This window comes from Cydia splendana, chromosome 11 (genome assembly GCF_910591565.1).
Source record: "Cydia splendana chromosome 11, ilCydSple1.2, whole genome shotgun sequence".
In the NCBI taxonomy this organism is placed as follows: Eukaryota; Metazoa; Arthropoda; class Insecta; order Lepidoptera; family Tortricidae; genus Cydia; species Cydia splendana.
In genome coordinates, this window is record NC_085970.1 from 12,313,662 (window position 1) to 12,339,285 (window position 25,624).

Genomic DNA, 25,624 nt, shown 5'->3' on the forward strand with positions numbered 1-25,624 from the left:
TTCGAATTTAATTTCCTTTAAAACCCGTTAGTTACACTGTAATAGGATATTCGAGAATCAAATTAAAACCATTCCTGCGCTGTATTAACCGTTTCTTTCTGTGTCTGTCAGATCCACCAACAATAACTAAGTTTTAACAAAAAAATTGTTTTGTAAGTAGGTACTAAGCGATGACTTCAGATTTTGTATAAATCCACCGTATTTACTCTATATGGTAGTTTATTTCTATGTTTGTTGACCTACAATCTAAATTATATTTGCAGTCTACTTTAACTGTATTATAATATCTAATACACAGACTTGCCAAGGCTAGGCCGAAAATATCGACTGGCAATATAACAAGCAGAAACGTCAACAAGCGGACCAAAGGAAAGTAATATCAAACTTCGGGGAATCACAACATGAAACGTTTGATCCACAAATTTAAACATTTACACGGTTACTGTATATATTTACACTGTAGAGAAAATTCGAGAAATCATGCCTCCTTGGTGCTTTAGTACAGATTATATAATTTTGCAGAAGATACGTCCGCTTTTAAGACCAAAAGGAGCGTGGCTTATAATAACTTAGCTGCATCGCTGGAGGCTAAAATTCCTAAGGTCTTTTTGCAAAATATTTTTCTCCGAAGAAACCAACTAGTCAAAAACTGGTTCCTTTCTGGTTAAGCGTCGCGTATGAGCTACAAAATTATTTAATCTGTGATGTAACGCGCCTTTTCATGCAAATTTCTTTTGATGTAGGTTCCCTGAATACTGAAATTAAATATTCTTTGGATACCTATTGCATAAATTTAGCTTGAAATCATTTAGCCAATGTCAGTAACAATTCGCGCTTGTTCCTTTTTATTTAACAATTTTATTTTTATTACAGGTAACGAAACTCCAAATATAATAAATAAAAAACCTAGTTTTTGATTTGTTTTTTACTCGATACCTGTTTGCGATGTTTGAAATATATACGCTGGATTGTAATAGTTCTTCATGTTTTTCATATATCTAGATCGTTAAATCATAAATATCATAATTGAATACTTATTTGTCTGGCTAACATTATATACTGAATCCACCTGTTTTTTCATAAGAATGAACGTGAAGCTGCAGCAAAAGACATTGACACCTAAATCCTATGCTTGTATTGTTTCACTTTACCTCGACTAAGTAGGCTCTTCAGTGACGTCTGCTTTCACTTGCCCAATCCCGAAATCTTTCAACGCATCTTCTATATGTTTGACCTGTCAAAGAAAACAAATTACTCAACTTCCAAAGTTACAAAGAATGATTTAAGTTTAGCGGCTCTTGGGAACGGCGCGAGGTTTTTGGGAGAATTTCTGAGGTGATTTAGGTTCGGGACATTAACAGAACAATGGGTAAGGAAAACTTAGATAATTTCAATGGCGGTCGTAAAGTTTGACATCGACTTTGAGCCACAGATTAAATATTTTAGGCCGAAAATAAGCCGATAAAAAGTTAAAATATATCTAAAGAAAGTAAAAATATATCAAATTAACAATTGACGCAGGGCAAGTGGCAACTTAATAAAGTTTTGTACGCAACTGAATTTCGTAAATGGCTAATAAACGCTCAATTACTTTATATGTATAAATAATTTAGAACTTCAATGTTTGAATAGGAGCTATTAGGGTAAAACCTATTTGATCAAGCTTAACTTATAACATAATTTGAGATCAAAGCCGAAATTGGGTAGTTTTCTGTGGTGTGGTTTTCCACAGCAATTATGAAACTAATCTTATGAAAGTACACTAAATTGCCAGCTCAATTTTAACTTACAATAATTTAAATAGGTAGGTACTTTAGCAAAAATATTTTACGAAGGAGGCGACTTAGACATTGAAAACTTTACTAATTAATTTCTTAGTAAAATCATCTCTGTACATTCAATAAAAGATTAAACGATTGTTAAAATGATATTGTAAAACCTAGCCCTTTATTGCTTCAATTGACACAGTTAAGATCTTACCAAACATGTAGCAAAAGAATACAAAAACCAGACAAGTGCGAGTCGGACTCGCCCACCGAGGGTTCCGTACTTTTTAGTATTTGTTGTTATAGCGGCAACAGAAATACATCATCTGTGAAAATTTCAACTGTCTAGCTATCACGGTTCGTGAGATACAGCCTGGTGACAGACGGACGGACGGACAGCGGAGTCTTAGTAATAGGGTCCCGTTTTACCCTTTGGGTACGGAACCCTAAAAAGGGAAGCAATCTAAAAGCGAAAAAAGCAAGTTACCTGCGGCGCGGACGGGTCTGTTCCAGGATGGTTATACTTGTGTAGAAAATAGCACGTTCCCGGTACGTCCTTGGGGAAAGAATTGGGGAGACACGAGCGGTCCCGGGGCTCCATCTCGAAGCCCGGAAATTTTATCAGCCATCTGCGAAAAGTTTCCTTGGAATTGATTCGCTCTTATGGTTTATCGTTTCGCTTTCAACTGGTTCCATATTCCTAACCAGAATGCTTAGGCAAACCAGAGTAACTGTGAGCTTGAGAGTACACCACAGATGTTATATCTGTGGAGTACACTTATGCTGGTTATGATTTTTATAGTGTTCGAATCGCCTGTGCTCTGTGTGCGATTGTAATGGAATCTGGGCTATACATTACTTTGATCGTATCGCCTCAAGTGATCCAGTAGGCATGATCTTCGATTACCTTTAGTTGTCATCAATCTCGAGGTCTATTTATACTAGGGATGATCACGTCGAGACAGAATGTTTGGTGAGTAAGAACTAATAACGAAGCCAGGTATGTTGAAGTTAGATTGAACTTTTGTTCGGCAGTGATTCGGAATTTAGTTAAATGCGTGGGTTGTCTTTGTTGTCGTGGATCGTCTTTATTATTGCTTTGGGAGTGTTATGTTAGGAATTTGTGTCCTCTAGATATATTTTAATTGTAATCTTTAATATTAAAGGGTGTCTCAGGCTTTGGGGGTTTATATGAAAGATATCAATTCTTTTTACCCAGTGAATAAGTTTTAGTCTACAACTTTTTTAAATTCGTTATGATGTTATACCTATGAACTTAAAAAAACTCATGACATTTTGTAAAACTGTGTGCTTTTATCTATCATTCTAAGTATAATTTTGCGTTTGATAGATTCTACTTTAAAAGACACAATCGGAATGAATGAGGGTATTTATCTACTTACAACCAACACGTTAGTTCAACTAGCAAACGTTACGTTAAACGTTAAAGAGGCTTTCAACTTAATATACATTTCAAACATGGAAGAAACGGCTTTTAGAAAATATTTGTTTACTTATTTACCATACCCCTCACAATAATTGCTCAATAGTTAACTGGAAGAGATCCCTGAAAGGGATACGTTCGCCTTCGCACTAATGATTTATTTATTTATTGAATCAAGTTACATAACATTGCAGCTTGCGCCAAAGCGTTACATAGATTCATAACTTAAAACTACTTATTTACTAATTTAAAATTAACTTACATCTACGAATATCTGTCTTGCATCCTTTCAAGCATTCCCTTCCATTCAGATATCAGCCTCCCTATCCCTGTGATAATGTGTGATTTTTCCTGTTTTACGTTTATGTACAATACACATCGATAAAGTGTTTTACTAATATTACTACACCTTTATTAAATCAGCCCTTAACCTTTTAACGGCCCAGATTATAAAATAACACACGATTCAAGCCTCATCTCATCGCCTCATAAAGTCCTAAAAACACTGCACGATAGAAAAAAAAGGTGATGTTATAAGGTGGTCATCTGGTCATTTTTGCCGTATTAATATCTGAGTGTGCCTTATAAAGGGTTATATAAACGCACTCGTCCCACATACGAACATACATCCAAATGGTAAGAGCAATTAAATTAAACCATCAGAATCAAGAGACTCGCTGTTTGAGGGATCCAGAGTGCACTCAGAGTATTTGCGGCGGGCTTCTCTCGTGTCGGACTGGACTGTTCATCTCGTTGCCTATCGAGTGTTCGCCTAAAGGCTCGTAACTGAAAGACGTAACGTGAGCGTATTCAATGTAATATACAATGTGCAGATGCTGTAAAGGTGCAGACCATTGACTATAGTTCGACAAGAAATTGTAGAAAATTATTGAGGGCGCCACTTCCTATGCAACTGTCACATTTTTGAGGTTAAATGCATAAACATGACAACAAATTAGTATGGATTTTTTTTAGTTACATTTTATTTAATTTCTACTATTTTACTTGGAATAACAGCCTTGTTATCTATTTTACAAACCATTTACTGTTTGAAATAGGTACGTTGCGGTGTAGAAATATGAAATGGTGAATTTCGCGATACGTCGTCACAAGATGCAATCTGATTGTCATAGGGTCATGTCTATGTTCGACAAAAGACTTGATAAGTACTTAATAATTGCACTCGCGTCATTATTTTGATCTGCAGAATGATCGGCCTATCTTTTACTGAGTAAGAGCTCACACTGATTTAGTAGCTCCAGGTACGTACAACCAAAACCAGAACTAACATCATCATTCGATGGCCCTTATCCCATTCATTTGGGGTCGGCGCAGCATGTCTTTTTCTTCCATACCTCTCTCTCGTCCGTCATCTCATCATTCACTCGCGTTCGTTTCATACTCGTATCATCTCTCACACAGTCCATCCACCTTTTCCTCGTTATCCTCTCCCGTAACTTCCCTCCACATTCATTCACTCCTTTTTCGTCACATGATTTTCATCCCTCTGCATCACATGGCCGTACCACGCTAGAAACCAGGACTAACGAGGAATACTAAAGTCAGTCTAGCCTACATACTTACTCGTAAGTGGTCGGACTGACGTTAATCTTCAAAGGTTCGGAGCCGGACTCGAACTTATTGGCCAGAGTGACGTTGTGTCCGAAGAGGCAGTATTTGAGCATAGTGCGTCCCACCACTCCGGCTAACACGGTCCCGGTGTGGAGGCCTATGCGCATCTATCGAGAAAAAGTTTATGTCAATAAACATTCAAAATCCGATGGTGAATACAGCAGATGTCACAGCTCGTCTATCCTCGTGCCACCCACTGTACAAAATTATCGCTAAGGAAGTTTGAATCTAGTTGTATTTTCAATTGGGTTGAATATCATTTGTTCGAAAATTTTACGAGAGAAATGAAATGCTATATACTATATTTGTTTTTGATGAAGGTTGACATTCCATCGGAACGGAGTGTACATCCTATTGTACATTGGCCGGTACGAGGAATTCCTAATTTTAATTTGAAGTTACACAATAAAAAAAAATCTCTGTAATTTGGTTCTTACACAAATTATCTCGCCACGTGATGTTAGAACAAACCACACTGTCTCGTAATGTTAAATATGCTAGACAAATTGTATTATTCTACGATCAAACGTAGGTACTTATTGCATTAGCGATTGTTAATCAGATGCTACTTTCATGAATAACCTCAAAATAAAGTATTGAAATGACATGGGAAGTATCACAAACCTTAATAGGATGCCCTTCGTGAGTGAAGTGCTGCGCGCACGTCTCGACCATGCGCATGGCCATCCACGCGATTTGCGGCGCATGCGTGTCGATCTTCTTGTGCAGTCCGCTCGCCACGCAGTACGCGTCGCCTATCGTCTCCACCTGGACAAAGTATGTACGAGTCAAGTCTGGATTCATCCTGGGTCGTGAAGTTGGAATCTCGACACAGTGTGAATTTTAATTCTTTTGTGCTGAGCGTTCCGACTGAACATCTAGCGACCTTAGGAGGAGTTTTGATCGAAGAGTGTCAAGTTCCGGCGGTTCCGCGGCCGGCTTCCTAACACTGCGGGGTTGCGAACTGCATCGCAGTCATAATTGTATGTTTTTAATTTTAAGCTATATTTTATAATTATAGTTATTATGTATGCTAGTTTTAAGGTATTTATGTATGGACCACTAGTTGCCTGAAAATATATAAATTTTCATTCATTCATTCATTAAAAAATAACTCCCTTGCCCGCCAAAGACGTCATAATGACGCGCACGGCTAGCTCCATATGAACTTTCGTGCATTCCGACAAGGTCACAATGACGCGCCGCGCACGATAGTTGTGGCGTTCAAAGGTTTAAGGACTTCTAACAATTTTCAGGACAAACCTTCAACAAATAAATTAATAAAGCGAAGCTGTTCTTGCATCTCTTGTAGATTAGCCCATGCGAGTCAAACGCGGGTGAAAATTATCTATCAGCTAGAACCATTCGGCTGCCCTAAGCAGAAAACAAGTAACTCGAAAATTTTCAAAAACGTTTTTTTTTGATTTTTGGAATCTATAATTTCAGGCGCATCTTTCACCAAAAAAATAATTGTAAAATAATGTGTAGTTTTCAAAAAAATCATGTTTTTAAAATCCGAGTATCTTTTTTTGACCCTGTATTCTACGCTAAATTCAAGTATATGTCCCATTTCTACGCTAAAGACAAGTAACTAAACAGAGATACTTGTAATTCATATAGATGACCGAGATACTTGAGTTTAGCGTAGATATTCGTAACTGCGAATTAGTTTATTACAATGGTAAAACAAGTATCTCCCAACACAATCTGCGATTTAGGTTAGAAATTAGTGACATAGTTATACAAAAGGTAGCTTGTTTAAAGACATACATAGAAAACAAATTTGCTTAGCAATATTCCTGTCAAAGGTGAAAAGTCTGTGAAATTTAAGTTTAAAGAAAAAGTGTTGTTAAAACAATTAAAATTATCTGTATTGTCTACACTGTAGACTCTACAGTAATGAAAACAGAACACTAGAATACGCCAAAGAAAGAGGAAATCATAATTATGCAGTATCCGTGCCAAAGGTTTTGGAAAAAATTAGGAACAAACAACAACTGACTGTATTCAATTGACCAAAAGGGAAATAATATTTAATCCAGGAATAATGCCAAAAATTGAATTTTTATAAAGACACTTATTATGTGGTAAAGTGAATCATCTGAGGTCAATCTCGAGAAGTGTATTAGTAGAGTTCGACCAAGAAAAGTCTGCAGAGATGTTGAGAGAGTGCCAGTGTTATTTATATGTCATAATTTCATAGAAGTTTGACGTTTAAAATAACACCTGCACTGGTGTGCTCTCAACATCTATGCAGACTTTTCTTGGTCTAACTCTACTAATAGACTTCTCGAGATTGACCTTGTGCTGTCAAAATCTCTGCAGTTCTTAGTTTAACTCTAGCCACTAAAGAGATCCACCAATTACTTACCATAAATAGGTGTATACTGTATATCAGCAAAATTTCAGATCGATATGGTTTTATAAGAAATAGGTAAAAATGACTTGAAGGATTTAATTAGATTTTTACTTTGTTACAAGTAAAGTTTAATAGTAAATAAAGTAACTATGTACCTAAATATGTATTTATCTATACACGTATGTATATATCGTCGCCTAGTACTCATAGTACAAACTTTGCTTAATTTGGGGCTAGGTCAACCAGTGTAAGATTGTCCCCAAATATTGATTTTTATGAACTCACCAGCTCTCACCATTCCATGCACTTGCCTCATTCCTATCAAACACGTCTGTCAAATAGGACTATAAAAAACTGCAAGTCGGACTCGCCCACCGAGCGTTCCTTACAAATTTAGTTATCGTTTTTAGGGTTCCGTACCCAAAGGGTAAAACGGGACCCTATTACTAAGACTTCACTGTCCGTCCGTCCGTCTGTCACCAGGCTGTATCTCACGAACCGTGATAGCTAGACAGTTGAAATTTTCACAGATGATGTATTTCTGTTGCCGCTATAACAACAAATACTAAAAACAGAATAAAATAAATATTTAAATGGGGCTCCCATACAACAAACGTGATTTTTCACCAAAGTTAAGCAACGTCGGGAGTGGTCAGTACTTGGATGGGTGACCGTTTTTTTTGCTTTTTTTTTCGTTTTTTTTTTTGCATTATGGTACGGAACCCTTCGTGCGCGAGTCCGACTCGCACTTGCCCGGTTTTATTTTTATTTAGGTACTTTACTTAGGTACCCTTTAAATTTTGAATCCCTTGAGAATGTCGAAATATACTTACATATTTTGGCATAAACCACCGTATCTTTTTTTTACGTTAATGTAGATGTTTGATTTTTTTTCTACATCTTTAAGGGAATGTAGACCTGAGTATGTGGTTTTAATTTCAACTCGATACCTCCACGCGTTTCCGAGATAAAAGATCTTGACAGACAAATGGGCGGAGGACGGACGGACAACAAAGTGATCCTATAAGGTTTCCGTTCTTTCCTTATGAGGTATGGAACCCTAAAAAAGAAAAGTTCGGAAGCAGGATCCTGTAGGTACCACCCATCCATGAAGACAGAGGGTTTGTTGAAGGAATGGGTATCACAAAATAATCTCTGAAAATAAATAAAATCGATGAAATAGGTACCAATAACCATGTGTCAGAAGGTACGAGGATGGCAACATCAATCACTAATTAAAAAAGTCTATCTTCCAATAGAAAAGACCTTAAAAAAAAAAAAAAATTCAAGCGTTTTATTATCTAACAGGGATTTTGAAGACGATAAACCTGAAAGAAATAACAATCAGTTTCCGGTAGCTTATGTTATTAGCTTTCATTTGGTACCATTTTCTTCAGAATTGCATGAAAATTGGAAAAGTTATTGAGCGGAGAGCCAAATATGTTTAGTATTTAAGAAGCTAAACTGCTTGCTATTTCCAAGCTAAACACGAGATACTTGAATTTGTGTAGAATGGTTCTGAGATTTTCGGGCAGTAAACTACACAGAAAACATTTTATGCCTGTACAAAGTTTAATATACAAGAATAACAAAAAATAAAGTTTGTATAAGTTTAATTTTATCGCTTTTAACATAATGGTATAAACAGTTGTTACATTTTAGACCAAATACCTAACAAAACTGACAAATTACGTTTTTTTGCTCTACTCAAAAATTTGTTAAAACTGGGTTACTTGTTTTCTGCTTAGGGCAGCCGCATTGTATCATATCAATATCAAAGAAAATTTTCAAATAAACATACCGCTCCTACATGTTAGTTTTCACTGTACGAAAGAGAGTAGTTTGAGATAGTTAGAACTTGTCGTATATATTTAGTACAATTAGTACTGTATAGTGACAGTTTTAGTACAGAAGTTTTCTGAGACATAAGTGATATTCAATGGACAATTGAGTATTGAAATCCTATGTTTGCATATCTAGGCCTCTATAAAATTGTGCGATAAAAGCCAGCTTTAGCACTGCGGAACTCGGCGAAGCGTGTAGTGCATATCCAAGCAATTTTCCGCCTCGTCGAAACATGCCAAAGCCGGCGAATTGTCTTAGGGTGGTATTACATCTGTCCAATGTGTATGGCGTCTCACATTTTTGCTTAATGAGAGAGTGAGACGCAATGGCATTGGACAGGTGGAATACCACCCTTAGCTCCGCTTGTTCGGGTCGTACGAACAAGAAGTACAGAAATCAAGAACACGCGAGAGAACATCGGTTAAGTTACGAAATAAAAATGAAGTCTTTTGTAAAGCGCAAATGTTCTTATTTTAGCCTAGGTGCCGCTATTCTATTGCGGAAGAGACAAAACGGTACGCCTGCGGATATTATTGTGCTATTTTTGTTTAAAATCCAAAAAAATGGTTTTTAGTGTTTCTATGTTTTATACGATAAAACGTTTAGATATATAGATACTGTCTTGTTTACATTGTCAGTGGAACAACTGGACCAATTATCATGCTTGAGTGTTTATTGTGAAAGCACTTAACGTATAGGTGAGCGAAGGTAGTTCAAACACCTTTTCCAAATGACTGAGTTTTGGCAATCAATTATATACACATAACATACTCCAACGCTTCCTAACCCACATCGTACTTTCTGCCTAACAGCATTTTGCCTTTGTACGTGTTTGCGGCAAAACAGATTCATCCCAGGTGCTAATTATTGTATAATAGTAGTTTATGAGACTGCTATAAAACGCCTAATTAAGTACAGTCAGTTACATTCACTGCTTTATCTACACACATAAAAGTTTATAAATTGTAAATACAGATGTCAATCTCAATGAAAAAACCAACGATGATCAACTCTGGCCAACGTGGGACTCGAACCCACAATCATTGGATAGCCGATCCAATGCGTTACCAATTCGCTTAGATGATATAACCAACGGAGACGCCATGTCTATAATTTTCGGTACAAAATAGTCTGCCGTTTTTTTGCGGGGGAGGGGCACATCAAATGTATACGTAACGTAAACATAGCCATGTCAGATAAACGTCAGTCCATACATGTGGTCGACATGTGGTTGACCATTGGCCGCCTATTTTCGACAGAGGGGAACGCCTGTTAATGACCACTCCGTTTGGTTATATTCTCCCCTATCCCATTAAAAAACAATGCGTTACCAGTTCAATTTCCATAATATGTTCAGGATTCGCATGTAACTGATATCTACTAGAAATGAGGACACTAAATATTCTAAATTTTAATGACATTATGAAATTGATAATTATGCCTATCGAAATTATTACTTAATAAAAAAAATATTGTAACAAAACAGTTTATCTTTATGCTGGCCGTAATATACGGTTTCTGAGCGCATCATAGAGCACATTATGATATTCAATGAATGTACGAGTAGATACAATAATAATTATAAAATTTTATGTATATTTGCAAAGTTAACATTTAAACTTAACAACACTTCCGTGAGACTGACTGATATATTTAATCGAACGAGCGAGCGAAGCGAACGAAGTTCTTACATTCGACTTGGGACACGCGGCTGGCTAGGGGCACGTCCCGGCATTTCGATGTTTTTAAGCTGAACTATCAGAGGATAGTTTGATACTCAAGAACTTAAGTAAATTTGTTCTAATTTAAATGAAATTGGGTAAACGTGTAGTTGAGGGCATTATATTTTAGTCATTAAATTATGAGCAGGCTCGATCAAGGGGTTATTGAGCTAGAAGAGCTTAGAAGGCTAAAAATCTGTGAGGGGTCTTGCTATTCTGGTCATCTTTTTGCAAGAAACTATGGTCTAGTTTGGTATCAAATGAAAGTGCTCGGCTTGCACTTTTATAATATCGTTTTTAAATTTACCATTTTGAAATAATTAGCGAGATAAAAATAAACATAATATAGGTATTTGACATTTGACAGGAAATATTTCGGCTTACCACAGATAATATAGTATCAGTTAAGGGCTCCACAGACCTTGTAATATATCCACGCGATTTTTGATCCATTGCCGCCTATAGTGGGACATAAAATAGTAGAAATTAAATAAAATGGAACTCTAAAATTTCCATACTATAGTCGGTCAAAACAAGTTTGTCAGTAGAAAAAGGCGCGATATTCAAATTTTCTATGGGATAACCCTCCGAGGGATAAGCCTTCGGGGTGCGTCCCACGAGATATAACTACATAATATATAATTTCATATTAATAACGTTCACAAGATATAATGAACGTTTGCTATAACATTAAAATCAATATTTTTATTAGGAATAACGGTCATTTAACATAATACTCATTTTGTATAATGATTTTCTATATAACACTCAAATACTATAAATTCAGTTTATATAACATACATAACGTATATCGATCATAGTATATATTATCTTTTAGTATAATGATTATAAAATATAATAGCGTATGATATACTAAATAGGTTATAAGATAACTGCTACCCCTATACAAAACAAGCTGTTGCCAGAAAAGTAGGTTAGGTTAGGTTAGAACTGCGACCCCTACAGAAAACTAACTGCTGCCAGAAAAGTAGGTTAGGTTAGGTTAGAACTGCGACCCCTACAGAAAATAAACTGCTGCTAGAAAAGTAGGTTAAATTAGAACTGCGACCCCTACAGAAAACGAACTGCTGCCAGAAAAGTAGTTTAGGTTAGGTTAGAACTGCGACCCCTACAGAAAACAAACTGCTGCCAGAAAAGTAGGTTAGGTTAGGTTAGAACTGCGACCCCTACAGAAAACAAATTGCTGCTAGAAAAGTAGGTTAGGTTAGAACTGCGACTCCTACAGAAAACAAACTGCTGCCAGAAAAGTAGGTTAGGTTAGGTTAGAACTGCGACCCCTACGGAAAACAAACTGCTGCCAGAAAAGTAGGTTAGGTTAGGTTAGAACTGCGACCCCTACAAAAAACAAACTGCTGCCAGAAAAGTAGGTTAGGTTAGAACTGCGACCCCTACAGAAAACAAACTGCTGCCAGAAAAGTAGGCTAGGATAGGTTAGAACTGCGACCCCTACAGAAAACAAACTGCTGCCAGAAAAGTAGGTTAGGTTAGGTTAGAACTGCGACCCCTACAGAAAACAAACTGCTGCCAGAAAAGTAGGTTAGGTTAGAACTGCGACCCCTACAAAAAACAAACTGCTGCCAGAAAAGTAGGTTAGGTTAGAACTGCGACCCCTATAGAAAACAAACTGCTGCCAGAAAAGTAGGCTAGGATAGGTTAGAACTGCGACCCCTACAGAAAACAAACTGCTGCCAGAAAAGTAGGTTAGGTTAGGTTAGAACTGCGACCCCTACAGAAAACAAACTGCTGCCAGAAAAGTAGGTTAGGTTATTCTATACGAGCATTATGCATTTTGGTGTTAGATGTATTGAGTAATATACATTATAAATCTGAGATATTATGAACGTTATACATAATGATCGTTATATACAATGATATTATACTTAAATAACGTTATACTTAACAAAAAAAGATATTTTGATGTTATATCTAACGTTCGTTATACACCTTGAACGGTATACAAAACAAACGTATAGAATATGAGCGTATATAATATGAATATTATAGTATAAGTTCTTATGTCTTATATTACTTACCCAGCCTTCGCGCCTACATTTTTTAGCCGCATTTTTCTACTGACGGAAATGGCTTGACAGACTATAAATTGCCATGTGTAAGCATTTTACGTCAAAAATGTGACAACTACGTAGAAAGTGGCGCCCTCATTTATTAACCGACTTCCAAATCTCAAAAGGAGGAGATTCGAATGTGATTTTTTTTATGTTTGTTACTCCATATATCTGTATATATGTATGTAATCTGGACCGATGTTGAAAATAATTTTTTTGATTGTATGTATATGCATACAGATTAGTCCCGTTTTTGTCAAAACCCAGTTCTGATGATGGGATCCATGAGGAATCGAGGGAACTCCTCAAATCTTAAAGGCGTATAGTGATTTATGTGTTTTATCAACAAATCAAGCATATACATTCAAAAAAGTGACATTTGATGAAGTGGAACTGCTGATGATGATCAGAACGGAACTCTTCAACGAAGCATAGTTCACGTTTGGCGATTTGTCCTCTTCGTTATGTTTGTTAAGCAAGTTAAGTTTTTAAGACACATTTTTGTCAAGCTCGAGTTCTGATGATGGGATCCACGAGGAATCGAAGGAACTCCTTAAATCTTAAAGGTATGCGTATAGAGATTTTTGTATTTTCATCAGAAAATCAAGCATTTACATTAAAAACTGTCGCATTTGATGAAGTGGAACTGCTGATGATGATCAGAACGGAACTCTTCAACGAAGCATAGTTCACGTTTGGCGATTTGTCCTCTTCGTTATGTTTGTTAAGTAAGTTAAGTTTTTAAGCCACACTTTTGTCAAGCTCGAGGTCTGATGATGGTATGGTATCCATGAGGAATCGAGGGAACTCCTCAAATCTTAAAGGCATGCGTATAGAGATTTGTGTATTTTCATCAGAAAATCAAGAATTTACATTAAAAACTGTCGCATTTGATGAAGTGGAACTGCTGATGATGACCAGTACAGAACTCTTCAATGACTACACGTTTGGCGATTTCGAATTTCGATTTTGACGGAGCTGGCCGTGGAGTCAGACCTGACCTGGATCCGGGCTCTTATCTGGACCTGAACCCGGACCTGGAACCGGACTTGGACCCGGACCCGGACTCGGACCCGGACTCGGACCTTGACCCGGAAAACCACTGATACCTCAGCTAAATAAACCACTATGATTAGCGACCATAAAATGTAGGTATAAAGTATAATGATGCCAAACTTACTAGCCCCTCCCGCTCGAACCCCCGTACACCGCACCGCACGCGCTGTTAAGTGGGTTAGGTTAGCTTAGAACTGCAAGCCTTACAGAAACGAAATGCTACTAGAAAAGTGGTTTTGGTTAGGTTCGAACTGCAATCCTCACAGAACCGAACTGCTATCAGAGAAGTGGGTTCGTGAGGCTAAAACTGCGACCCTTACAGAAACGAGGTGCTACCTACTAGAAAATTGGGTGGTTTTACCTCCTTTTCTACATAGTGCACCATCTACTTTGACACGTCTTTGACCATGCACAATAATCTTTCACCAGCCCCCATAGAAATAGTTTTTTTTTTCTTGAAAATTATTTTCTACTATTTTATGTCGAACTATACGAGTAAGTAGGTGCAACAAAGTCAATCGCTCTATATAATTTTTGGCAAACCGCGAGTTCTCAGTTCGGGGCGAACTACTAGTATATAGTAAAAACGGGTCACTCACGTATTTTAAGTTGAAAAACGCTCGACATGTTTCATTCCGTAGCGAGGCGATTGTCGTCAGGAACTTGCGCTGACGGACCGGCGGCGGCGCAGACTGCTCCTCAGTACGGAGTGAAACATGTCGGGCGTTTTTCGACTTAAAATACGTGACTGACCTGTTTTTAATATATTGAATATAACATTTGCTTTAAACTGACCTTGTAAACGTCCAGCTCCTCACAGAAGACGTCAAACACAGTGTACAGGTCCTCCAGCATATCGATGACCATCATCGGCGTGGCCGTGGCGCAGATTGAGGTGAAGCCGACGATGTCACTGAACAGCATTGTTACGTCATCGTGGCTCTTGGCTTCGATCTTTTCACCTAGGGAAAAAAAATAGAATGTCACTAAAATGTATACAGATACCTATAGTAAATTTATACCACATTAAATGTTAGTACCTATCGGGCGGGCGCTGCGACGCATCGAAAGCACGGGCAAAGAAAAATAGAGAGTATTATGTAGCTACAGTTTTTTTACTGCAATCTTTCGACAGACGATTAAAACTGTCAGAACGCCATTTGACTTTGATCATTATTCTTTTACTGATATGTGTTAACGTTAATATTAATATTAACATTATCTATTCGAGAGTAGGCTGAATGTTATGGCGCCATCGCTCGAAAAGATTGCACCATACCTTTGGCCTATAGTCGCGTAGATTGCGTTAATATTAATATTTAATAAGTTAACACATATCAGTGAAATAATAAGGATCAATGTCAAATGGCGTTCTAACAATTTTATGTTCTGTCGAAAGTTACTTTGACAATCGTCTCTATACCTACACTCTATTCTCTTTGGCATGGGCAAAGTGGGAAGGGACGGGCATGAGGGAATCAACTTATGGGTTGTGCATATAGTAGCGTGCGGTATCTAGACTATCTAGCGGAGTTCAAAAATATAACACAAAGCTTGTACTAAACATGTACAAACTATGTTCTTCGATGTCGGATATCACGCAAAGTAGCTCCACAGCACGTAGTGAGATTAACGCTAAGTAAGATAGAAGGTTAGGCTCTACGAACCAAACTTTACTAATTGATACAGCAATACAGCTTTTCTGACATAAACACGAAACGTTTCATAATATTTATTAAACAGAAGTTTGGCTGGGAAAAACATTTCATCATTCATTTCATATCATTCTTTTAGATGTTACACACGTTAGTGGAAATAATAAATTCATGAATCATGAGATATTTTTTGCTGAAAATATTTTTATGTAAGTAACGTTTTTCGGCGGCGTATTTTATTTATATATACGTATTTTTCACTGTGAGAGACATTTTCTAGTCCTTGAGAAAATCTTGGTAGCTAAATTTTTATTTATAAATATTTCGCAAAAAAAATCTTACAAATGTTAGAGACAATTATATTTTTACGTGACTTGTAAACATTGTAAGCAAACGCTAAAATACTTACTCGGATTTCACAAAATCATTTAAGTATAATTATCTGTCATAAAATATTCAAATACCGACATATCTACAAGATGAATGTTTTAGTGTTATACCGCAGGGATGCCTATAAACAGGGGCAAACTTACGAAACCAATTTATATTAGTTCGCGTTATTAAATTGAGCCGGGAAGTAGCCTAAATTGGTGCCAAGGGACCCACGTGTTGTTGTAGCATAGCACCAGTTTACACGAAACTTAGACCTCGCCACTTACTCCCAAGTAACATAACATGGATATATTTATTTGCAAGTAGGTAGTTGGATGGATCTGTGTAAAGGCTGTATGAAGTTCTGTGACGCGATGGATAAGCGTGAATCTTCTGTCTTGTATTTGTATATCTTTCTCACATTTGTTCTGTTTGTCCTATCTAGACTGTATCATGTACCTTGTTTGTATAAATACTGTCTATTATAAACTTCACAGTGTACCTATTAGTCCGCTGTAATGCTGTGTAATTTTTTTTGAATCAATAAAAAATAACGATTAAATTCAATAAGAATAGGCATTGACTGATGTATACGTTAGGTAGGTACCGTAAAAGTCCGTTTTTAGCGAAAACGAATTTTTCCTAGTTAAACTAGTTTTCCGTATCGCCTCAGTGAAAAAATAGTTTTAACCGGGATTTTTCAGTGAAAGCTTATTGGCAGGACAATAGGTGACCTTTGATAAAAACAAAATTTTTAAACCATATGTCTGATTGTATGTTTATTAATATGGTAGCTGTATCTTATTTGATACTGAAGAGAACCTAATGAACATAATAACTCAGCGACACGTTATAAAAGGCCTATGCTTTCAACGTGGACTAACTCAATTTTGTACTCAAAAATATCTTAGTGTACTATAAAAGACTTTATTCGCTCTAAACATTGTAGGTACATAATATACCTATGTTTACTCATTCCAAAAACCGACTAAAATACTGATTTTAACAAAAAGAGACAGACTTCCAGAGATTTTAATTTAACCCTTCATTCAACATTTAAAACAGAACGGGTATGCCCCGGCCCCAATTTCACCACGGTGACAGGTGCGACAATTGTAAAATCACTGTTGCTGACGTCACAGGCATCCATGGGCTACGGTTACCACTTAGCACCGATGGTAAGCGGTAACCGTAGCCCATGGATGCCTGTGACGTCAGCAACAGTGATGTTTTACAATTGTCGCACCTGTCACCGTGGTGAAATTGGAGCCAGCACCTAATGTAATGATTCTGAGGAATACGTTTCATAAGTGTGATAAATAGGAGGTCCAAGGTTATGTCAAGTATTTTATAGGTATAGTAAGGGTTATATTCAGTTGCAGTTACCAAAAGTGAATGTAAATATTGACATGAATAACAAAAAAGTTCTAAAACACACCTAACGCCTCTAGAATAATAAAGCTTGATGATGCTTTTTTTCATAAAGCTTATATGTAATGCCGCATAACATTATTTTAATTAATTAGCGAGCCCTCACAAAAGGGCGTCAACTGAGTTATCTACCCACGGTCGCGCCTGTGGCTGTAACTTTTATGATACAATCTGTATTTTACACCGCACCTGTGATTAAATATACCCTCCGCTTGTCAAACTTTTGCCTCAAGTAAACCAGTATATGATAAATAATAATGAAAATACTTCTTTACAATAGCCCAGTTTCATTGTCCACCCAAACTTCAATCCATAACCGGTATACTGTTCACTTTTTCTACAATAGTCCCAATGCCTGCTGCGACCGGTTCATGGGTGTCTATTGTTGCGCCTGTGAAAGGGTTCGAGCAGGCGTTCTACATGACATTAAAGCTCTCCAAAGGGCCTCTGCGTGTTGGATGTCTATTCCCACGCAAGCCTATCAAAAGACCGGGATTTATAGGCCCGTGAAATTCAAAATGAAAATAAAAAAGCCTTCTATGTCTTGCACAGTACAATGTCAAACATAAATTTCTTACAATACAATTTATTTATTTCTGAAACGTTGGCTTGTAAAGATATTTTTAAACTCGACTGTACCTCTTTATGAAGGAATACACACGACCCTTTTGTGTTCGAGGAAATTAGGTCGCTGTGACTTGAGTTGACTGGTAGTCACTCGAAATAATAAGTCAATAGGCTTGCCAAAGACATACACAAGGAGCGTGTCACTCTTGAAAACACATTAACAGAGGGGAGGTGTATTTCACTAAATCAACATTGCCATAAATAGGTACTGTGCTCGGTATAACAAAACTAAGAAAAGAATATGAGGCGTAAACATAGTAACTGTTTGTATATATTATTAGAGGTATTTACTTCATCGGGACTTAATCAGGTATACTTAAGCCAGGGATCGAAACCGGTTTTTTGCAAAAACGTTGAAATAATCATATATTTCGAATTACTTTATAGGTACTCGAAATGTAGGACACAGTTGTGTTTTTAGGTAACGACTTCGTATTATTAGATTGCCCAATTCGAAAAGAAATTATTAACAAAGAACGAAAAAGTACCGTTTTCGTTCCCATACAAAAAATACCGGTATCCAATCTCTGACTTCAGCTTTAAAACTTTATTAGCTAGTAAATGTAAGCGGAAACGAATATCGTCGGTTGAAAAACCGAATAAATATCGTTAGTGTTGTGTGTCGACTGAGTAACATTCGATCCCTAGTGTGTAAACTGTTCAATTTGATAAAAAAGACCGAGTTCGAAAACCTCGCGCAGCTTGAAGATGTTATAAAGAAACCATGAAACTTTCGGTTCAATTAAATTTTACAAATTATGGGTGTAATGAAAGAAGCGCCTGGCGTCCGTTGGCTCGTTGGGTGGACGACATCCGGAAAATTGCGGGTCACTTCTGGATGAGATTAGCTCAGGACCGGAACAAGTGGCGTACTAGAAGAGAGGCCTATGCTCAGCAGTGGGCGATAAAGGGCTGATATGATGATGGGTGTGTTTTTCTACTTACCTAACCACAGTCTCTTTGCAATGTGAGGTGGAAATATCAAATGGAGAAGACTGACGTTCTTCTCTCTCTCCTTGTCTACAGCTTTACTTGCTTCTTCTATTCTGTTCTTTAACTTGTCCATTCTTCTTCGAAGACCATCCTGTAACACATTTCTCATTAGGAACCTACTATACTCATAAAAACTATGAATAAGTTATTTACAAATAGGTAAGAGATTCGGTTGAGAATTGAATGGATGAATTTGTTTGACTATAAGCATAGTGTATAATACTGTAATTCAGATTTTTTTCAGAGAACAGAGAACTTGAAGAAATACAAATAATACCTACATAAATATAAGTATAGGTATGTATTCAAAATGAAATGATTTAATAAAATCAGACAAAAATATCTCTTTCACAGTGCTTGTTCCCATTTCATTTTTGGGTCGTCTTCCGAATATTTACAGCAGACCAGAATATACCTACTTACATAAAATATCACATGAAATATAACAAATCTAAAAACTCCAGTTAATGGTAAAAGATTTTTACGATTTCTTTTCCTATCACCAATTACTTTTTTCTTTTTAATTAAATTGAGCCGAAAAGTTTCGGCATGGCATGAGCATCAAGCGTCCTCCGGAACAGATCAACAAGTGGACTCTAGAAAAAGCTTTGACAACTTTACTGGCCGAGAGCGGGTTTAATCGGTATTCACTGGACCGGACGCTCCGGATAGAGGTATAAATCCGATTAACTGAAATTCACTCAATTTTTTAAAAGTTTTGGGATTGTGTGGCAGTTATAAGCCTGATGTCGGGCTGATGATGGGTTTGAAATAAAGCAAAAATTTATCTGAGATACTTTCTTTGGCGTACGCTGCCGGCTGCGTTTAAGTCATTGTTATATCTACCTGTCGAATAAATAATTTTGAGACAAAACAATTACTTTCGAATCCCTACGCTATGTATTTATATAACAGGTGTCATTTTACTTATAAACTGCGGCACCAATAGGTATGTCAAAACATGATCTAAGTCGTATATTTTCTAATTATATATTTTTTTAAACCTCGGCGCAATCTTACAATGTTTTTTTTAGTCTGTCCGAGACCTTTCAATTCTTAAACTTAACCTATCACAGAATATCGGAAATACATTACTAAGGTAAGCAAAAAACTTGCAATTTTGTATTTTTCAAATCGTACATCGTTAAAACTGATAATTTTCTTCCTGAGTCCCTCTCGGCCTCCAGCCATTAAAAACTTCTAAGCGAGCAGTCCGCTTTTTCACGTCTTGTTAAGCAATGCAATGCAATGCATTTAACTATCTAAATATTTACAACTTGCACCAGTTAATTGATTTTTTTAATGATAATTATTTGTTTGAGTCACTAATTAATTATATTATTGTATCTTGTAGGTATGTAAATAAATTATTTTTATTATTTATATTATAAAAGGGATATAGAATCACTCAAACTCATACTTTCCTTTGAGACTTTTGAAACATTGATACTTTTTTTTAATCCTTTATTTTCCTTTCATACTTTGCTTTCTTTTTGATATAAAATCTGGATTTAGGATTGTAATCATAATTAATATAGTTTTATAACCTCGGTATTTTTAGTGAGACACAATGTAAGATACAAGGTCAACTATTTCGCACAAAGTCAGACTTTAAAGTGGAGTCGAAAAATTTAAAATAAATGAACTATTTTCTGGGACGTAACTACGTGGATAATTATTTCACATGTTCATGCTGTGTAATATTTTCCTCCATAAAATTCTCCCGCGTAACTGTTACACCAGTTCCATGCAAATTATAATACCTGAGCTCTAGCCTGTTCTCCAACCAGGATCACGTCTCTCGTGGCATCATGCAGTGGAATGTCAGAGATGAAGAGACCGCGTCCAGTGAGGCCTTCCAGGCCATCTAGGAAGGGGGAGCCGACGAACAGGAGCGAGTCGGATTCTGGGCAGAACACCATCTGACCCTTTATTTCCAAGCCCTGTGGAAGAAAAGAGTCATTATAATAATCAAATTTAACCCTTCCTCAACGGCCTCAACCGGTTATCTCATCGCTACACGGCGTGCAACAGTACGTGACGTGCGCGCAGATTTAGTGCATAATTATTTTCCATCGTATTTTCACGGAAACCTACGAACGTGTCTTGATATTTCAGATGGTCTCGGTACAAAAAGTACTGAGGTTGACTGAAGTATGACAAATACAAACGTTTCCCGGAGAAAATACGATGGAAAACAATTATGCACTACGTCTGTAGACGAAATATCTCGAAATTTCTCGTGTTTTCGATTCGTTTTTCTATCTAACGAACTTTATCTAATTATCTCCACAAATCAGCATAGGAAGGTGTTTTGCTGTTATATTGGAGTTGCTAGCACATAGTCAAGTTATGCCACAGAAAGTTGGCTTTTGCTTACCAGTTCAATCTAGCGTGGAAAGTACTTACTTGGGAGTTTAAGTTACAGTTGAATAGCGAGTTCGCGCCCGTTACCAAAACTGCTTAGCACAAGCACTTTGTAACTAGTAACGTTGGCTTTAAGAACTAACTTTAGTTTGGTTACAATGAAGCTGAGAAGAAGGTGTTAATAGCAGCAATTTATAGGAGAATATAATTATGTATGATTTTAGTAGAGGTAAATTAACGGTCATGCTGTAAACAGCCTTATGCTTTATTTTGGCTGCTATTTAACTGATCACCAGATTTAGTAAAATTTAATACCAAAAAAATCTATTTTACCACCCTAAAATCATGAATGATCACCAAAATTATAACACCATTTTAATGTGAAATGATTACCAATTTTATTACATTTCACTATCCTATTAAAGGAAATGACACTAAACTAATCATTATTAACCCAAAAATAGTCAATGATTACCAAAATTAAAACTCCATTATAATGTAAAATGATAACCAAATTGTTAAATCTTGCTATCCTACTAAAGCAAATGACTCCAAAATAGTCATTGTAAACGCAAAAATAGTAAATGATCACAAAAATTGTAACCACATTTTAATTAAAAATGTGCAAATATTTAATATATCGTTATCCTATTAAATTTATTAATCCACTTCGTCACCTTTTTCTAGTAGCATTTTATTTCTGTAACAGTCCCAGTTCTAACCTAACCTAACCCACTTTTCTAGTAGCATTTTGTTTCTGTAAGGGTCGCAGTTCAAACCTAACCTAACCCACTTTTCTAGTACCATTTCTTTTCTGCAAGGGTCGCAGTTCAAACCTAACCTAACCCACTTTTCTAGGAGCATTTCGTTTCTGTATGGGTCGCAGTTCAAACCTAACCTAACCCACTTTTCTAGTAGCGTTTCGTATCTGTATGGGTAGCAGTTGAAACTTAACCTAACCTACTTTTCTAGTACCATTTCGTTTCTGTAAGGGTCGCAGTGCTAACCTAACCTAACCCACTTAACTGATAGCAGTTTAACTTACTTTTCTAGTAGCATAACGAAATGCTACTAGAAAAGTAGATTAGGTTAGGTAGGTACCTATGCGGTGCGAGCTACGGGGGGTTGAGCGGGAGGGGCTAGTAATTTTGGCATCAGTTTACTTTATTTGGTAATATGTATAAATTTTTTGGTAATCATGGTAACCACCATTTAGGTGAAAATATCGCATTAATTTGGTCTTCAAGATTTGGTGATATTAATGATTTTTGGTGATCATTCAATATATTTGGTATTTGAATACAATTTGAAGTGCAGTCGTAATTAAAATGGTGGTACTTTTGTATTTTTAGGCCTTATTTTTTTGGTGTTCAGTAATTTTTTTTGGTAAGCATGATTTTTTTATTTAGGGTACCAAAGTATTTTTTGGTGGTCATTATATTTGTAGCCCTTTATTTTTGACTTTACCTACCTTGGTATGCATATTGTGACCCTATAACCTTCCTTAAGGTGACGTTCGGATGTCAAATCAACTACATTCCGCGATGACGTCTCTCACTCATTTTATCTAGGAAATAGACCAATACAGCGACTGCAACAACGACGCCAAGAGTAACGCAGCTACAGTTGATATCCGAACGTCATCTTTATGCTGCCAATAACTATAGAATCTGTATCTGTAGGTTCGTTGTTTTCTTTAGGGTAACATTCCATTTCTAACCGCAGCTGCATTACTGTCAATTTTACTATGGAAATTGACAATGACAGCGACGCGTTCAGTACCGGTAGTGCAACTGCGGTTAGAAATGGAATGTTACCATTAATCACACTACCATCACAATACATATTTAACATCGCCAAACACGTACACACACACAAACACACTTTAACACTAGCAAGTTCACCCGTTTGTCTAATTTAATTTAGTAAATAATAATTGATCTAATTCAGTTTAAATTTTGACATGTAACATGTAATTATATTATTAATAAATGAATATGAGTACCTAATCATAATTAACTTATCAAAGTCTCATTAGAGATTTTGCTACTTGGTAACTAACTAATATTGTATGTTTAGGGTCTCCCCAAATATGTCGACGCGCATTCGGCAAAATGCGATAGAAAAAAGCTGTATGTCTGCGTAATAAGAGTGAAAATGTCGTCGTTCAACTCGGCTCGCATCGGCCGGCGCCTGCCGACGCGTCGATGGCTTTTTCGCTCTTGTTGCGCGGACATAAAGCTTTTTCCTTTCGGATTTTGCCGAATGCGCGTCGACATATTTGGGGAGACCCTTAGGTAATTAATGCAAAATTAGGCGGTTTCAAACCACTTTGATAAATTACCTACTGATTAGAGGAATTTGCTTTTAGTCGTGTGTGATTATGTTCCAATTTTCGATATTGAATATAACATAGCTCAATAATATCAGTATTGAATTGATATTATGAGCATTCCACAATTATTTACCTTGCCTTTACTAATCCTGTTGATTAAAGTAGTTATTGCACTTGGTTACGCATTAACTGAATATTATATCCTGTTAATTTAAATTATGAAATACAATTAGCTTATAATTTATTAAAGTATAATTTTAAGGTATAAAATGGGGGTTGGGAGCGGTAATATTTTACACGGAGAAAGCAGAGGCAAAAAGCTAGAATGAATAAGACGTTAAAAACGAAATAGAGATCTATAAGTTTCACTAAATACGCGTCTCTATGTAGGTAATACAATAAATGACACCCTAGATCTAAGGACCTACCGCCAACATCAAAAAATCTAAAATCGTTATACACGACTACCTCTCTATCGCTCATATTTTATATTCATATTCGAGCGGCAGAGAGGCAGACAAAGTTTATTGATTTTTCGATGTTACCGCCAACATCCACCAGAATAATCTTTAGAACGGAAAAAAAATGGACCTAAATCGCACGAAGCAATACGAGATGGTCATCTCCAGAACTCAAAATTTTAAATTATCATTCGAGCATCGACTTTTCGAACACGCTCTCCGTTCGCTTTCTGTCCCAAGTTCTGACGCTTTTACCTACGTAAATCTTCAGTATACTTCCTCTTTTCTTTCAAACGACGTATATGCGAATAAAATTCGCACACATACGACTTTTGGTTCATCACTGTTGTTCTGAGAGAGCCTCGGAGTTTAACATCTTTCTCTGCTATTCCGGAATTATTTGTTCCGAGCAAACAGAATGCTTTTAGGAGCATCGTGCGTGTTTCTCTATCAATTTTGAAGCGACTTGTGTGCACAGGGGAGCGATTTGCCGTATTTTTGTAATTTTATATTTATTCTACGTAAGGAATCTTTTTCATTTCAAACGACATTACTGTTATGGGCTTACACAAGTATTTGGAAGTTAATCCTGAGATTTTTTTTATCCCGACTTTCACGTACATTTATCAAAATATTACAATTTAGAAGAAAGCCAATACGAATATCATTTTAAAATGCTCAAAATATTAAAAATGAATAAATATTTTCTCCATAAATAAAAGCTTCAAAACATGAATTAAGTAACCCATTAATCATTTTAAATTGAAGATGATTATTGGTTCTTTATATATTTTTTCTATAAGTAGGTGTAAGTAAAAAATATGCCCCTAATAATTTATATTTTACCTCCCAAGTTTTATGGTAATAACACTCCAGTACCAAAGTAATATTGAACCGTTGTAGCCTTTAAGATAATACATGTAGGTAACATTATTTGTTGAAGTTTTGCGTTCACTTTTTGGATTTTTTTATGCATTGTCGGCGAATAAACGCTAAACCAAAATAGCAACACGACCAACACGCCACTATTGACACAGTAAAGTGCCGGCAACTAACGAAGTCCAGCGTTATTGCACCGATATTGCATGTTGAATGCCGATTCAGTTTTGATAATTTGAAATGGTTTTCATCTCGTTTTGATAAGACCTTGAGTCAGACATCTCATGCGCAAATCACCAAGAAGTGCAAGCGAAATACTTTATGAGGCGACTTTTAATAACATAAATAAATATTTTAAGACAATCTAACATATCGACCTAGTCCTACTAAGTACAGTAAGCTTCATAAGGCTTGTGTTGTGGATAATAGATGACGATATATATATTATAATATATAGTTATCCATACTAAAAAACATAGGTTACAAATATTTCTGATAAACACACAAATAAATAAATGCCTTTACCAGGATTTGAACCCACGACCTCCTGATTCGTATGCAGAGTCACTACCGACTAGGTTAGGAGGCCTTCGT

General features: G+C 36.4%; 1 protein-coding gene across 1 annotated transcript in view; it reads right to left on the reverse strand.

The window, feature by feature from the left end:
* Positions 1–611: 611 nt before the first annotated feature.
* LOC134794892 (head-specific guanylate cyclase) overlaps positions 612–25,624 on the reverse strand; it is a 123,783-nt gene continuing 98,770 nt past the window's right edge. Inside the window, exons 8-14 of the mRNA XM_063766731.1 lie at positions 20,752–20,931; positions 18,941–19,079; positions 14,706–14,872; positions 5,467–5,610; positions 4,795–4,949; positions 2,254–2,395; positions 612–1,234 (exon numbers count right to left, since the gene is read on the reverse strand). Of these exons, the coding sequence (XP_063622801.1) occupies positions 1,157–1,234; positions 2,254–2,395; positions 4,795–4,949; positions 5,467–5,610; positions 14,706–14,872; positions 18,941–19,079; positions 20,752–20,931 (1,005 nt within the window). The 3' untranslated portion in view covers positions 612–1,156. The remainder of the gene's footprint in view (positions 1,235–2,253; positions 2,396–4,794; positions 4,950–5,466; positions 5,611–14,705; positions 14,873–18,940; positions 19,080–20,751; positions 20,932–25,624) is intronic.